The sequence below is a fragment of the Natrix helvetica genome (genome assembly GCF_964273705.1).
Source record: "Natrix helvetica genome assembly, chromosome: 2".
In the NCBI taxonomy this organism is placed as follows: Eukaryota; Metazoa; Chordata; class Lepidosauria; order Squamata; family Natricidae; genus Natrix; species Natrix helvetica.
Genome location: NC_138552.1, coordinates 244,574,326 through 244,591,612, shown reverse-complemented (window position 1 = coordinate 244,591,612; position 17,287 = coordinate 244,574,326). Strand labels below are relative to the sequence as shown.

The 17,287-nt window shown below is 34.9% G+C and overlaps 1 protein-coding gene across 8 annotated transcripts in view; it reads left to right on the top strand.

Annotated features, from left to right (window-relative positions):
- Nucleotides 1–17,287, top strand: part of PROX1 (prospero homeobox 1) — a 74,371-nt gene that overhangs the window by 11,117 nt on the left and 45,967 nt on the right. For 6 of the 8 annotated variants that reach the window (XM_081944953.1, XM_081944948.1, XM_081944950.1 and 3 more), the window contains exons 3-4: nucleotides 10,763–10,868; nucleotides 12,596–12,733. In XM_081944953.1, coding sequence (XP_081801079.1) covers nucleotides 10,763–10,868; nucleotides 12,596–12,733 — 244 coding nt within the window. The remainder of the gene's footprint in view (nucleotides 1–10,762; nucleotides 10,869–12,595; nucleotides 12,734–17,287) is intronic. The other 2 variants (XM_081944955.1, XM_081944954.1) reach the window with 1 other exon arrangement.

Sequence of the window (17,287 nt, the reverse complement as noted above, 5' to 3'; positions counted from 1 at the left end):
TCCATAATTCTCAACCTGTTTTTTTTTTATTAGAATTCCCATTTTATAGTCAATGAAGATGTTTATTGCTAAATCTCATCCATTTGTCTTTTGATGGAGTTTTAAATGGGTCCTTCTGAAGATAATCTTTAGTAAGATGCTTGACTTTAATCTTGATAAAGAGGTTGACAAAGTTCCAATGTAAGGCAGAATAACTTTGTCTTTTAAGAAGCAGGAAAAACACACCATTGCCACATATTAAACAAAACCACAGCCATAAAACAGGAGAAATTTATGGAAAAGAAATATCCATCCCAATAAAATTTTGTTCTGTTAACATGTATGTTTCATAGCATTTGCTAAGAAAGCAAAGTTGGGAGCTGCCTGAGAGCCATTTTGACCCTGAGTTTTGAGATGCAATATCCCTGATTCCTTCTGTTCTAATTACATCCTGATCTATTGAATCTATTGACTACCAAATATCAATTAATCTGTGCAGAACATCCTGCATACTCAACCTGCCTGCAGGCAAAATATCAATCCAAATAAACTGAATTTCTTGGTAAGTGCTTCAGCTGCTTGTATAAATTATTCCACAGTCTAAAACGTGTATTTGCAAGCATTGACATATACGTTTAAATAACCTCTGTGCTAATTTAGTGGTCTCCAAAAACCTATAGATAATTTTATATAACACATATTAAGGGGTCAAGGCTTGCTAATACTGTATTGTAACTTTTTTTTCTTCAAAAACAACAACGCTGCTTTCCATTAATGCAGCTTTGTAAACTTTTCTTTTTTTCTCACTACCATTAATAAAATAGCGGCAAAATTAGTTGTAAGCCCCCTCAAATAATTTCTCAAATTCTGGTGGTTATCTGCAGGTATGATCTTTACCAGATTTTCTCATCTACTATTTCTATTGTTCCTACTGAAATCTATAAGTCTTACTTCCGAGTAGACAGCCACCTAATTTCATAAATAAATATTTTTTTTTTTTAAAAAAGGGAAACCTTTCAAGTTGGAAGAAACATTTCTACATATTGATTGCTGTGCTCCGCACAACTGCTTCAAAACTTGAAAAATTATTTGGCAGCTTGGATAGTGATGGCCAACTTATTTCAGGTCATATTCAAAATCCAATATATAATCTTCATAATATTTTTTTTTATAAAACACAATCACACCGCTTCTGAATATAAGGCCAATATTTCTTTTCCTCGAATAAATGAGTGAAGCATTTGAAAATCTTGTATACATTTTTAGGTGGAAAAAATTGACACCAGACCAAAAAAAAAATGCAAGTATTGATGAATTTAAACTATATCAAATCCTTTTTCCTGTCTCCCCCCCCCCCCCCCGCACAAGTCCTGTTCTCAGCTCCTGTGCAGCTGCTGGGTATGCATGGTTAACCTCTGCTCAGCCATACACAGAAAATCTTTTGTCCTAATATACAAAAAGCAAATCATTTGGCAAAGCTTGAGAGCACAATTAGATATAGAACTTCAGCTGGATTAATCTTATAGGGCACATCTTTTTCTTTTCCCCATCCTTAAAATTGTCCTCAATTGTGAAAGCTTTAAATAATATTTTATAAAAAAGAACCCCGTGCAAACTATGTCTCTTTTATCCCAAGGATGCTAAAAGAAGACACATATGTGACACTGGATCATTGGCATTCCAATTAATTCATGTTCAATTGGAAGGAATTCTCTGCCATTCAAAGGGACATACTTCTAAGAAATATGTTCAGGAGTGGGACCCTCCCCCTTGTTTTTTTAGCTTACTCCTATCTATGCATCCAACTCACTTCCCAATATAGTCAAATATGTTAGCTAAATCTGATCATTCTATAGAAAGTCATAATATAGACTCAAGAAGTCTTGAAATAAAGGCAAATTTCATCAACCTAAGATTGCAATTGAGAGAGATTTAAATACAGTGGCTGGTTTCAATAAATTGGGGGAAAAGCCATTATTAAATGATGATGTAGCTTCATTATAAAGGAGTATTAACAGTACTGGTGCACTACTTAAGACCATAGTGACATCTGATGAATTGAGAGTGTAGGCACTTTTCTGCATAATAAAAAGAATTTAGCAAAGCATAGATTGATTTACACAATGAAAAATATATAGTATTTCAGAAAGTTGCAGCACTAGACTGGTTTGGGCTTCAAACATAAGTAACCTTGACTCTAGTTAACAGGGAATACCAAAAGTATATATTGTAGATAGACTAAGAAGGCAAAAAAAATCATCCTGGTTTAAAATAATACAAAATAAAAATTATTCTAAGCAACGTATAGTATTCTTCTTTATATATTATTTTAAGATGGTCTTATAATTCCCCCTGGAAAATTTGGTCTACAGCACTTTTAATCATTAACACATTGATCAAGTTTTAATTAGAAATGGCAAGAAATATTATCCTTTACTGCCACTTCTAAAGGCTATTCTGTGGAGATTCAAACATTTGATAGGTGTCTTGTGCTGACATTACCCCTGCAAAAGTTAGACTAGCAATCGTAATAGTGGTAAAGAAAATTAAACAAGAAAACTGAATCTTTTTCTTATGTAGAAGAGCTGGATTCTGAAATGTAATCTTTAGACATATTAACAGAGCAAAAGTAACTACATATTCAGCCCAATACCTGTAATTTAGAGTGCTTACAATAGTAATGGGCAGTAATGGACTTAATCACTTGTCAGATCTGCTTTATTATTATTATTTTTACTAACATTTGAGATCTAAAGAAAGGTATCAAAACGTATATTAAGAATAAGAGAGCAGAATGTTCCCTGGCCATGTTTGAAATCTAAAAAAAAATGTTTTCATAACCAGTATTATGCTAAAAACAAAGACATCATAAAAGCCTTTTCTTAGTTATCCTGCTTTCTTCATTTGACTTTAGGTGGGAAGATATTTCATTAGCTGTTTTTAAAAGAATTGGGATACAAAGGCTTATGCATATCTACTATTAATCAGAACCCTTCCTATAGATCATGATCTACAGTTCTGTGAGGAAACATTCTCTCCCATTGAAGTTTCTGAATTATATATCTTTGCAACTGAATGTTTTCTGAGATTTATATGGGCCCTCCTGGAATATGATAGTGTTTAACAAATTTTAAAAAAGGATCGTTTAATAAACGAAGTCATTCAACATGATTGTGTCAGGATGGGGCAAACCCATTCTCTATTTCATTTTAGCCAATTAAAGGGATAATTAGGAGTAGTTATAGAATTAATTCATTAAACAACCAGGCCTGATTTGGGCCAGCCCCATCCTACGTAAATTTGACAAACTTTGGCTCTTTGTCACAGAGAAGTTCTCAAGAAATAGATTTTAAGCTCTACAGTGCTCTGCTCAAAATGAATTCCCGAAGACCTTGTTAAAAAGTCATTAACATTTAACTGTCTGTAGCAAAATTATGAAACCATATTTCAGTTCTAGGTCCCCACCAATCCCCAGACAGATTTATAATTTGAAATTTGGGATTTTTGAAATTGTGGTTTCCTGTCAAAAATCTCATAGCATAAAATTATCCAGGTAAATCACAAAGACTACAGAGCATTTTCTAAGAAGCTGCAGGCCTCCTTTAACTTGGCCCAAGTCAAGTGTTCATGATTCCAACCATAGAAGGCACTGGGTAAGGAAATAGGATTCATAACAACGTAGAAGCCACCACTCACTAAAAAGAACACTGATGTTCATTTAAACATTGCCAAAGCTTCTGGATAACTGTCCATATTTCTGAAAGAATGTGTGATGGACAATTATGTTAAAAATCAAATGTTTGAAGCCATGTAGCTGTCATTAAGTCTGTGAGAAATCAAAGTCTGAATTCTATAGTAACCCCATACCAGATGTCAAATATGGAAGTGATAGTATATAGTTTGGGGATGGTTGTTGCCTCAGGATCTGAAAATTTTGCCACAATGAATTGTGCTTCCTACCAGAGATTTTATAAGAAAATATCAATCTATCTCTGTTGGCTAAAGCTGAAGCACTAGTGGTTGGGTAACAAGACATACTACTATTTTACTTTCGTAACTTCTCTACTAGAGAATCAATAAAGAAGAACAAATTCAATATTTGGAATGACCAAGACAGACTTCAGACCTAAACTCCATAGACATGTTTGGACAGGACTCAAAATGAGAAATACATACTAGAATACCTTCTAATATGACTAAGTTAATACAGTTTGCCATGAGGGAATGAATCAGAATTCTTACACTGTAATGTGAACAATTGATCACCAATTACTGGAAGCACTGGATGCAGCTATTGCAGTTAAAGGCAGTGCAGCCCACTGCTTAATCTGACTCTACTTTTTTACACGATCCCTGCATGGTGGATGACTTTGTTTATGAAATAAATGAAACAAGCACTATCCTTTGGTATTATCTGTTTTCTCAGATTTTCCTTATTAGATAAAAAGGACGAATATGAATCTATGTTAACACTCAGTGGCAGATATGCAAAAGCCCAGAAAATCCCAAATGGAGAAAGGAGTCTTTTTCCACAGTTATGTGTATGTATGAGTTGTTCACACAAATTGGTTATTATATGGGCCTAATTAAAAAAGTCATTCTTAGCTGTTATTAGTCATGCCAAATAAATAAAGGCTTATAGCAGTAATTATTAAGAACACAGGGATCCAGGGGTAATGACCATCTCAGTTCCAACTTCTGTCACTTGACAGGAAAATCTTGCAAATCTGATTGTAAATTTACTTTTATATACATTAAATGGCTTTCCAGTAAAATACCGCCAGTATACAAAACGTTAGTTTTACCTGTTTGCATTCTTATATGTACTGTAGGTCTGCATTGATTAGTAATGAGTTTCCTTAATTTCACCAGGTTTGATTGCATTCTGTAATGCGGTATTGATATAAATAGATCCTAAATTCTCTCCGTGGTATATCTGGATTTATTACTTTGCATAGCTTATCTTTTGTTATAATAATACTTTAAAAAAGAAAATGTTTGCTTAGAGCTTTCATGTGTCCAAAGCACTTCACATGGACTATATAAGTAGAAATAATCCTTATATCAACTTAGTAAAATATATCAGTATTATAACTCTCTGCATTGTATTTTTTGGGGTGGGGAGGGAGAGGAGATTAAGAGAGATCCAAGAGAGAATGGCATGCCTTAAGGCTACTTAATATTGTAAGCTCATGGTAAAGGTGAGTTTTGAATTAAGGATTTTCTGATTCGTTGCTCATCCATCTACATATTTTCTGTTCTTTGCATTTCTCAAATTCAACTATTACTTCAGTATGACACCTTTGAAGAATAACAATTTTACAGGCTCATTGTCATTTTGTCTCTGAGATTATTGTTTATGAAATCCAACTTTAATTTTCTATCATGGAGCTCAGAACAAACCTATTATCTATGCAAAAATTCTGTCTTATGATCTATGACAGTTTATTCCAACCTTGGCACTTTCCAGATGTATGAACTTCAACTCCATAATTCTCAGTAGCAGGCACGGTGTCAGGGGAATACTGGAAGATGAAGTTTCCAACTAGTAGGATATCCACATTGGTGAAATTTGATCTATACCACGTTCAGAGCTCTATATTGTATGGAGATTGCAGTATTAGAGACATAATATTATTCTTTACCACCCATGAATTCACATCCCTAAATGTATCACACAGAGAGGGATACCAATTGTCTCATAAGGCTATAATTAAATGCACTTTGATAATTTGGTATTAAAATTAATATTCCATATTTCTGCAAATAAATATGCAACATAAGGACATTAATAATCACCTGTCTATATTATTCATCTAAAACATGATGTTATAAAATACTGAGCAGATCCAAGTATTTAGTGAAGGACTGGTTTTATCTTGAATTCTGCTGGCTTGAATACATTTTTAAAAAACTTTCTGTACTTATCTATAAAATTTGACAAGAGAAAATGCATAGGATTCCCATGTATTTCTCACCTAGGTCCTTGTCAGAAATGTAAATCTTCCATATATCCATCAAATGTTATAAGAATGTCCTAGAACGTTTGGTACAGGTGTTCTATTAAAAAAAAATTAAATGACACAGCTCACAATCTTATTCTTCAGGTAATCTTGCAGATCCCTCTTGTAGTAAGGGCTGCAAATGTATCTTTAAAAGCACTGTATTTCCAATGAGGCTGCAATTATTTCTAAAACATGAAACTATTTTGTTTTATGACAATTGCCCATTTGTCTGGCTTATTTAGAGGCTTAGTCCATAGGAAAGAAAAACAAATAAGAAAGATGTAAGAGTTTGTTCTTGATTAGGTTTTTGTTCCACCCTGCTTTACATGGTGCATGTGTGTTCATGCATATGTATATTCATGCATTTATATATCAAGAGTTTTTTTTTCCTCTTAAGAATAGCAGTTATTCCTTTTGGAACAGAAAACAGCACATCTCCTTGGAGAAGGTACCCAGGGTAAGAATGGAAACCAAGTATGTAAAAGCCAAGTTCAGGTTTTGGGAGCAAGAGCCCTTCCTGGTATATCTTGCTTTTACTGTAAAAACAAAACAAAACATTATCTTACTTTTTTTAAAGTGAAGGGAAAAGAGTTACCATTCATATGCCACATTAAGCAACATAGAAAGATGCACCTGCACCTGCCTCACAGTTCCTGCCTGCATCATGAATGCATTGTGTATCTTTGCAAAGTAAATATGTTTAATCAAATACTGAAGTTTTTATTCAAATTGCCAAAGAAACAGACAGCTAGTTGTTTTATAGCCTGATCTTCCTTGTCAGGCACCCTCTTTGCATCTCAAGAAAAGTAGCCTTGTTCACCCTCGGGGCATTTGCATACAGAATATTAAGCCACAACAGTAGATTGTGGGTGTAGTTTTGTTATTGTAATACATCTATTTTTCTTCCCATGTAAAGATTGTAATCTTTACCTTTCTAGAAAGTAGTTTCATAACACTGTAATTTTTTGAAAGTGAGGCAGATAATTCCTCAGCAAGATGAGACTGTTTTAGTGCAGAGTATTAAGAAGCCATATTAAGAAGCCATGGATCAAATGGCAATGCTTTGATCAGGACTATTTCAGAATAACTTGCAGTAAATGCATGGCTGCTATACAGGCGGTCCTCAACTCGGGACTACAACTGAACCAAAAATTTAGGTTGTTAAGTGAGAAATTATGTTAAGTGAGTTTTGCCCCATTTTACGACTTTTCTCACCACATTTAAGTGTATCACTGCAGTTTTTAAATTAGTAACACACTTGTTAAATTAATCTAGTTTCCCCATTGACTTTGCTTGTCAGAAGGTTGCAAAAGGAGATTGCATGACTCCGGGACATTGCAACCATCATAAATGTGAGTCAGTTGTTAGTCATCCAAATGTTCATCACGTGACTATGGACATGCTGCAATGGTCAGAAGTGTGCGAAATGGCCATAAGTCACTTTTTCCAGTGTTATTATAACTTTGACTGATCAGTAAATGAACTCTTATAAGTCCAGGACCACCTGTGCACCTTTGACCAAACAGAAGCTTTTTTCCAGTATATTATTAATCCTAATCCTAAAGACAAACACAATGTCTATAAATTTGGACATACATTGAATCAAGTACATAATACATATTGGAAGGACTTGTCTGTTCCTATATTTGTATTTATTTCTATTTCTCTCTCCCTCTTTGTGTATATGTATATGCATGTGTATATAATGTGTGTGTGTATTTGACAGGTAACCTTTGAGAGGATTTTAAAGGGAAGGGATAAAAATAAAGACCTTTTCTTGTAGCATTTCCGATGAGAAAGCATCCAGTCGGAGAAAAAAATATTGCCGCATCCTATCCCATGCTTTAATCTCCAAACATCTCAAATCAGGAAGAACAATCTATCTTGTAAAAAAAAGGAGAAAAAGAACCGCAAAAATGCATATATGTATCTCCTTCCTTTAATTTTTTTTTCTTTTTGCCTGTTCTTCGCATCTTCCTTTTTGCTGCTGCTGCTGCTGCTGCTGTTCTAAGCAGAAATACATTATGCTTTGTAAATATATAACAATCAGATCCTTGGGTTGTTTGAACACTGTTTTAGTTCAGCTGCAGTACACGGCTCCTCTGATCTTTTATGTTCCTGAGCAGATGTCTTTCATTAATTTATGGATTTATCATCTTTTCTTTTCTTTACCCCCCTCCCCCCCTTTTTTTTACACCTGGCAGCTGGTTCAGGTTTCAGCAGTTACTGTCTTTTGCATTAGACATACAATTGAATGTCATCTGTCTTCACAAAGCTATGGCAGAGTACTGAGGCAAGCAACATCAGCTGTTGGGGCAGAGCGTGTTTGCCTTCTCCTGGCTTTTTTGTCCTCCCTGCTTCCCTACCTCTTTTCTCTCTCTCTCTCTCCTCCCCTCCCCTCACCTCCTTAATATTTATTTGTGCTCATTTTCTTTCCTGGCCTTGAATGGAGCTTAGCTCGTGTTCGGTACAGCTGTATGTTTACTGAATCTATTCCATCATGACTCATTGTGCGTGTGTAAGTATCCTGGAAACAGGCCGTGCTTTCTTGGAAGAACGGTCGCTTTTCAGCACAAGCACTTAAAAGGAAAATTAACCAATTGGTCAACTCAGTTTTAGCAAAGGGTCATCTCACTATTGGCCTTTAAGTGTTTTGCTATCTATTTTTAATAGTTGCTATTAGTGAGGCTTTTTAGCAATAATGTCATCTCTGATACAAAGTATTTTGAAAAACAAAACAACAACAACAAAAAAAACCCCAGCAAAATAAGATTGCATTAAAAGTGCCGGGCAACGTTTTGAAGAGCAAATAAAATAAAATAAACTGAAAATTTGGGAATTTGCTCATAACAAATATTTTGCGGAATCTTAATAATCCCATAGTTTTGGAAGAACTTAGATATATTTATGATTAGAATGCTGACATTTCTGGGGTCTGATACCCATGTGGTCAATAAAATATACAATTGATTTTGGAAAAAAACTACCATCCTTCTGTTTAATCCTTAAAGGCTGGTTTGAGGATATATGGAAAGTAACTTACAGATCAGTCTGAGTTCCTTTCAGGAGAAACAAGATACAAACAAAATAATGAAACAATAACAACAGCCATTACTTTGCTAGGAAACTCGACTGGCAAAGATTATTGAAATGAATGAGAGCCATGTGAGAAAACATTCGTTTTCTTGTGTGCCTGTTGTTTGTTAAAATGGATCTGCTTCAGAAAAATTCCCAACAAATGGTTTCCAAGGTTAATTGCCTCACAATTAACTGTTATTTAGGGGTGAGAACATACCCATGTGTATGAACGTATGTGAATACATTTCCCTTCCTCTCAGTGAGTTGCGTAATAAAATGGATTCTATTGGAAAACTTCGTATTTGTCCATAACTTGTATTGCTATTGTAGGTGGTGACAGCTTGCCACTTTTATTTTATATGTACATTTTGAGAGACTGCAGAAAGGCATTAATGCTCCTTTAGTTTTCTCTATTAAGCTAATGGAGGTCCTTTAAACTCTTCTTTTGGCACAAAATGTATGTCCATCGTAAATTACCTTTTTTTTTCATTTTTGAGTATGGTCTGAAATGTTCTTAGGGAAACCAGCAACCTTAAAAGGGGGGGAGGGGTTGTATCACTGGAGATTTAAATTAAACCATTTGCCAACAGAACAAACGAATGCAATTTGCATCCACTTCATGTTTCAAAAATTCTACAAGCTACTGCTTTGTTGTTGTTGTTTTTAAATGATCCAAACCAACAACCTAAAAACAATAAAAAGTTAATTGTGGTGCACTGTAAATTGTATCAGGGAACTTGACAAATATTGCCTTTTAATATATATTTTTCACCATGGCGTTAGTGAAAGTGCTACAATTTCTGGATCACTTTGAATTTGTTTGACCTTGCCTTGCCTTGCAGTGGCTATTTAATAAATGACATATTTATATGTGCATACTGACTGTCTTTAAGGGAGACAGTCTTCCAAGAAGCTACTGGGAGCTATCTTAATTGACCTTGTGGGGCCACGTTGACTTTTGTCATGTGCTTCTTCATTTCTCATACATTATAAAGCCATTAATTTACAGAGGAAATGGCAGGGCCAGCCTGCTTCACAGATGTGACCAAAACGGCCCTAGCACAGAGTACACAAAGAGTGCCAAGAAGCAGTAAGGGGGGGGGAGAGAGGGAGGAGCACCAGAATATTGGGATTGTTATAGTTAGCTCCATATTCTCCTGGGAACTCTTTTGGTTATTCAGTTTGCAGACCTGAAAGGTAACAATGTTTAGAAAACAGATAGGTTAAGTGACCCCATACACTTTGGTGTATCTCTAGAAGAAAGTTTCTGCTGGTATTTTCTACATAACATTCATGTGAACAATGTGATGTGTAAGGAAAGGGAAAGCGGATAAGGAAAGCCAAATCTTTACATGCCCCTATTTGCATATTTGTTTTCCTAGCAACAAATGAACATACATGTTTGCAAATTGTACAATTGAGATACTTCTTCCACCAATTCTTCTTCCCAACAAGAAAAAGAAATCTTATCCATATTTTACTGTGCTGAATAGGAACTATGCTCAAGAAATTGTGCCACTTGAGATCTCTATACTGCAGACTCAGATTCATAATTTCCTCTTTCTAAGTAATTGCATATTATGCTAACTGAATACTAATGTAGTAGAAATACAATTATTCCAAGAGAACTTTGTTAGCGCTTAATATTGAGAGCTGTCATTCAAACCAAATATTTTTCCTTAACTCGTTTTGTCCTACATGCAGGAAGGTTTGTCACCAAATCACTTAAAAAAGGCCAAGCTTATGTTCTTTTATACTCGGTACCCAAGTTCCAATATGCTGAAAACCTACTTCTCAGATGTAAAGGTAGGAAATGCTATTTTAATGTTTATTCTCTTCCTATTGATTGCATGTTTGAATTTCTTGAATGCCTATTAATTTTCATTTAATTTTGCTAATAAAATATGCTGACAAAGTTTTATAAACTTCCTTCCTTCCTTCCTTCCTTCCTTCCTTCCTTCCTTCCTTCCTTCCTTCCTTCCTTCCTTCCTCTTATTTACACATGTATTTATGAATTGTACCTTCTTTCTAATGTTTCTCTCTGCCCTCAAATATGACATGAATATTAAGGGGGGGGGGGGAAATAAAATGCCGAAAATTTCTACTAGTGGCATTAGCTTACTATCTAAGGGCATTTTGGAGAACAGATTTAAAATTCTCCTTTAATTGTTCCATTGCAGGCATGTTTCTAATGTTCTGCTTATATTAGTGCCCACTATGGAGATCTTTTTCTTCCATCAAAAAAGGAATGCAACATTTAAATTCTCCATGCAGTAGATGCTTAAAAACAAAAGTGATGATTGTCTCTTATTTACAACTTAATTTGTTGTTGATGCAGAGTACACTGAACATAAGGAGGATGAATAAACTGACAGATTCAGGCCACATTATTCAAATGAGAATATGAAAGCTGTCGACGTACAGCTGCATCCTCCCCTCATTCTAAGAATATTAGGACCTCCTGATATTTTTTTCCTAAAGTAATTGTTTCTTCACATCAACTTGATTTTTTTGTGTTAATCGTCTTTTTTTTTAAAAAAAAACTAGTTTGGGTTCCAATTATTATAATGACATACATGGAATAATTCTGAAAACCTTTTAAAATAAACATCATATTAGTTTAAATTTGCTGTATTCAAATTCTTCTTGTCCTCCTGTCCTTTTCTCTCTGAAATGCTCTGCATATTTAACTCTATTCCCACCTCCAGACACTAGCAAATCTGGATTTGTAAGAATGGCCTGCCTCTATAATAGAGCAGGTTTATGGTTTTCTCCTTATGTGCTCTTCTAAAATAAAGCAGGTATTTTAAGTAAGGGTTTTCTTTCTTTTTATTAGCCTTCACATTATATTAATTGGTTTAATAAACTAAATACCTCAATACTGTATTCAATGTAACTAAAATTGTGTTTAATTTAACCATTGCTGTCCTAGTCTTGTTAATATCATTCTTTGTGCTAGATTAATATATGGTTTTTGTTTGTTTGTTTGCATGGTACATAGAGTTAACCTATTCTGTCCAATGAGAATTTCTGGAGAAACTGATTTAGCCGGCTGTGATAATACTTTGAAAAGCTGTTTGATTAGAAAGTGAACCAGTGAAGGTGTATAGGATGAATGTGTCTAGAATGGTCAGTGACCACTCCACATTGGCCACTCAAGCCTCTTAAAAATGTTTTGTCCTATATACTTAAACCACACCTGATGATTGTCTCTGAACTGTATGCAACAAACTGAAGAAAAGCAATGCTTCTGTGGAAGTAGTATCTGCAATGTAACAATGTAAAGGATCTCTGTGGAGATTTCAAGCCATCGCTACAGCTTGACTTCAGTATGGCTTGAGAGCACCTCATGAGGACTCTCTTAATGTTCTGTTTTGTAGTGGATGCTAATTCAAGCAGTTGCACAGAAGCATTTCACTAGTATTTGGTGCCTGTTGTTTTTTTCAGCATGTGACAACCGAACTTAGTCTTCTTACAATGTTGCCAAGTTTATATGAAACATTTTGATGTTATGCCACCTTATATTTATATAGCATCATTCATCCAGAAGAAGCCCAAAGTGCTTTACAAACAGCCAATATAGGGATCATTCACCCACCACAGAAAGGCAACCGCTTCCGTGGTGGAAGGCAACAGCCATTCGGGGTCAGCAACATCACACACCAGTAGATGTAAATATTAGATCCATTCCTCTTTTCTTGGGGAGTGGGGTTGGAGGGTGGGTTTCCACGTTGATACATTTGGGATGTTTATTTTATGTAACAGTTCTTGAGTGAAATCAGCTTCTCTTTTGATTTGCTCTGCAGATTTGTTCAGACTGACCTGGGTTTAGCTCCTGTTTCATATAGGCAATCTACAGAGTAGAATCTTGTGTAATTGTGCCCATCATTTCCTTTTCTCTCTTTGTCTCAATCTCTCGTTGTTTGTGTGAATGTTTCTGTGTTTAGATAGGAAGATAGATGGTATTTTTTTAAAAAAATAACAAATTATCGAGGGTGGAAATTATCTCAAATATGACAGCAATCTTTGCATTCTCAAATTAAAGAAAAAGTGAGAAATCTAGTAACCTAATGGAATATGTAGTACAATAATTGTGAATACTCCAAATGGGGTGAAAAATACAAGAAAGTGATTTTTGTTAGTTTTGCTAGATCTCCTTAGGAATTATTCTAGATTATTTACTTCCATGTATAAATCAATAAATTCAGCCATAACTGCCCAAGCTGGCTAGGACATATGGGAGCTGGTATCCAGCAAAATCTGAAGAGCCACAGGTTCTATCTTTATAATGAAATATTGAATCATGTTCATTCAAAGCTCTTTAACTGAAATTCAAATGAACGTTCCAAGGATTGGACATATCACCAAATAGATCCTGCTTAGAATGAGTAGGATCTGTGCAATGCTGAAAGCTAGAATTGCTTTGAATAGGTTTTTCCATGTGTAAGAGGTCAAAAAAGTCATCTGATCTAAACATAGCTTGGGGGCCCATGATGAATTTCTTTTCATGTTATTTTGTTTGGAAGTAAAATGCTATAATGGCATTCATATGCCATGGTCTATACATGGTCTTAACGCAGTATTGTCCATTCACTACAGACAATTCCTGTTGAACCCAAAATGGATACCATGCCCCAATAACTTTAATATCAGCTCATTAGCCAAACTATATGAAACAATGTTAATTTAAAAACTAATGGGAAATTGACAGTACAAAAGACTATAATTTATTACTTATGTCTAATGGCAAGGAAATAAATCATAATTTCCACACAAAGTGTTTGGGAGATAATTATTTAGGGTAGCATATGTTACTTCTCTCCAATCTGATAATTCCAAGTGTGATTCTGGAAATGTTTAATCTTAACACATCTGGAAGGCACCATATTGAGAAATTTATATGATGCACTAATCATTATTTCAGCAAACTATCACTGTCTGATCTAGTGTATGTAATGTGGTTGTGAGCATTGCCTTCATGCAAGAATAATTAAGTAAAAGACATAAGATCACATTTTGCTACTCTTCTATAGTAAAATGTTCTGTAGCAAGATTTTTCAACTGAGTCTTAGAACTACTGAATTCCTTGCTAGTACATAAATAGTACATAAACCACTATAATTGTCAGATACATGGGTGGTTTGTTGTGAGAGCAGAAGTTCAGTATAAATTTAACTATGAATTTAAATATCACATTTAAAGAAAAAAAGGACAAAAATTAGATTGAACTAGAGAAGTCCCTTTAACTATATAAGGTCTTACTATTAGCCAGAATTAGGTAACCATTTTGAGGAGATAATGTGGAGTTATTTTGAAACAACAAAAATTGTTAGGCATTTAATTTATTATTTATTATTACATTTTTAAATTCATTAAAAAAGGAGAATAAATGCCTAAGGTGAAAAATTAGCTTTGGGTTGTATACATCTTGTATTGATGATAGAGTGTCATTTGCGTCTCTGCCTAAGGCATCAGCATATCTTGGACTATGGTAGAGAAAAATATTTGCCTTCAATGTAGTGCAATTAGTCCTGGAATTATTGGAATCACTTTAAAAGTTAATAGGAAGGGATTTAAAATTACTAATAAAATATTGCAGCAGAACTCAAAAATGTTTTATCATCACTTGTGGCTATAAAAACTAGAAGTTGGGGTGTTGGATGGATGGGTTGGTTGGTTTTTGCAATTCATGGGTAGAGTTCCAGGAAATCATAGACTGGCTTTCCATATGTAAGAACTCACCATTAAACCCATTAAAAATTAATTCCAAAAAATCAGAGACTCTTTCAGGTCATTTCTCATACAACATGAGCTTGAGTTGGAACCAAATGCTTGGAAAATATACAAGGGCTCTTTGGATCACAGTCCACACACTGCAATTTATCCTAATATGTTGCACAATAAATGTACAAAGTCCAGTTCAATGCCATGTGCTGGTCTATGCAGGTCCTTTGTTTAAAGCAACTTAGTTTAAATCAAAGCTAATTTAACAAACTTTATAAAATAATGGAATATTTTCCACAAAAATCAGCCCAGCTCATTTATTTGAAAATAAATTCAAATTGTTCCAGGGGATCAATTCACTTAGAATTCTGACAAGTGTCCTTTGAGTTATAAGGCACAGTTGCACTGTGACGTTTTCTTATTATTTTAGTTAAGGAGCTAAACTAAATAGAGCCGAATAAGATGCAACCACCATTTTTAACTTGAGGTGAACATGTTCTTCTTAACTGGTATTGTAAAAAGAAATACCAGCTGTATCCAGTTCTTTCGCTTCACTTGGTGCCGATTTTAATGTGTAAACTAATAATTCTTAGACTGCTAAATACAACAGATTCAGTGTCATTTTAGCTTTGAAGAACAGGAGCTTCCAGGCTTTTCAACTCAGCATGTTAAATGATGTATCTCATTCCTTCCACCCCTTGAGTCAACTGCTGCCTAGCCAGCTTAAGGTGTCAGATTGATTTGTTTTATACATCTTTTGACCATGCTCATTGAATATTTAGGAAGTTTCTTCAGCCCATATTGAGGCTGAGGTATCCCGTGGGAAGCATTAATCAAAGTCACAGAGACTCTTACACTGTGGAAGCACAGACTCTTTATTGTAGCGATTAGTTTTTGCAGTAACACATTAACGCACTACAGAGCTTTTCTTTTATAGAACAATTGATCCCTTTCTTGTACTCCGCTGCAGAAAGGGGGTGTGTGTCATGAAATAATTAACTCTTTAAAGTTTGGCAATTTAAAGAAGCCTAATGTGTCTTTACTAAAATGTTGAGGCAAGGGCAGAGGTGTATGCGTGTGCATGTTTGTCTCCGTATATATGTATCTGTCTATTTTCCACATGCATTTGTGTTAACTTATCCTTCAAATGTTTTTTATATTATTGTCTTTGTTTCTTTAGTGGTTATGTATGTAATTGCTCCATGTGTTATACTTTTATTGTTGTTATTCTTCCTTCTCCCCATTTTCATGTCTCAACAATAAATATTAAATCTCCCTTTGTATCCTGTTGCTAAATACTGATATGTGTGCACCTACTTTTTTTGTTGTTTTTGCTATTCACGACCATTCTAGGGTGGGTGGAGGGGGGCTCCTCTTTCTATTTTTCCTCTCTCCAGAACTCTTGTCCATATGAGACAATGTCTTGTAACAATGCAAGAGTCTAATCTCCATGTCAAAGCAATTTTCATTCCCCAGTGCACACCCTGCTATCATTTTGTAATGTTTTGTTTCTTATTCTAAAAGAATTAAAAAGGAACAGTAAGCTGTCACAGGGGCCTGTAGTCCTTATCTCAGTGTCTGGAAATTTGGACAGTGTATTTTACTACTGAGATAAAATGGAAAGAACTCCAAGTTCAGCAAATCGTAATGGGTTTAAGTTCTATTGAAATCGGTAACCAGAAGATCAGATAACAGGGGTCCTTCAGTTGTCTTTTTAATCAGGTTCCCCGCAAGGGCTGAATAGAGACAGAGCAGACACACAGTGAAAATATAATTCTTGGATAGGTTAAGTACATGTTTGAACTCTTGCAAGCAGAAGCGATTTGATGATGACTTAATCATTTTCTGGTCAATTATCTGTAAGGACCCTTGCAACTGCATGGCAATTATGATGCAAGTTGGCCTTTTGGGAGAAACACCAGTCTCCCTGCTTCTGTTTCCTTGTTGCTTAGATTCTCTGCCATAAATTTTCATTCGTTTATTATCTTTGCTAGCATGGAAACAACTTTCTGTGTAGTAATTACAGCCCCAATGCACACTTTAGCTGTCATCTTGTTGGAGGCCTGGATGTCCTCATGGCCAGCATTTGATAAGTGTTCTTTGTTGATTTTTGATTAATGCACATCTCTTTCTGGGGGCCAGGGGAAGTGAATGCCTGTGATGACAAAAGGCAGGGGATAGTATATCAGCTTGCCTGATATATAGCTATGGATTTATTGGCTTTAACTTGGCAAGTTGAGTTGCATCTGTCCTTTACACATAGGAGAGGCTGTCAATAAGAGGGTATCAGCTGCAGCATAGCCTAAATGACATCTTCAGTTCAAAGGTCATAGGAAATAGTAAGAAAACTCATCTTGAAAGATATCAACATTTTTCATGTTAGCTTTGTTCCCTAAGAGTTAACGTGATGCATTACTGAGCTAACAAAATTTAAATTTTATATGCAGAAGGACAAAATTTGTTATGTTTCACATTATTCTAATCAGAAAAATATGTTCTCT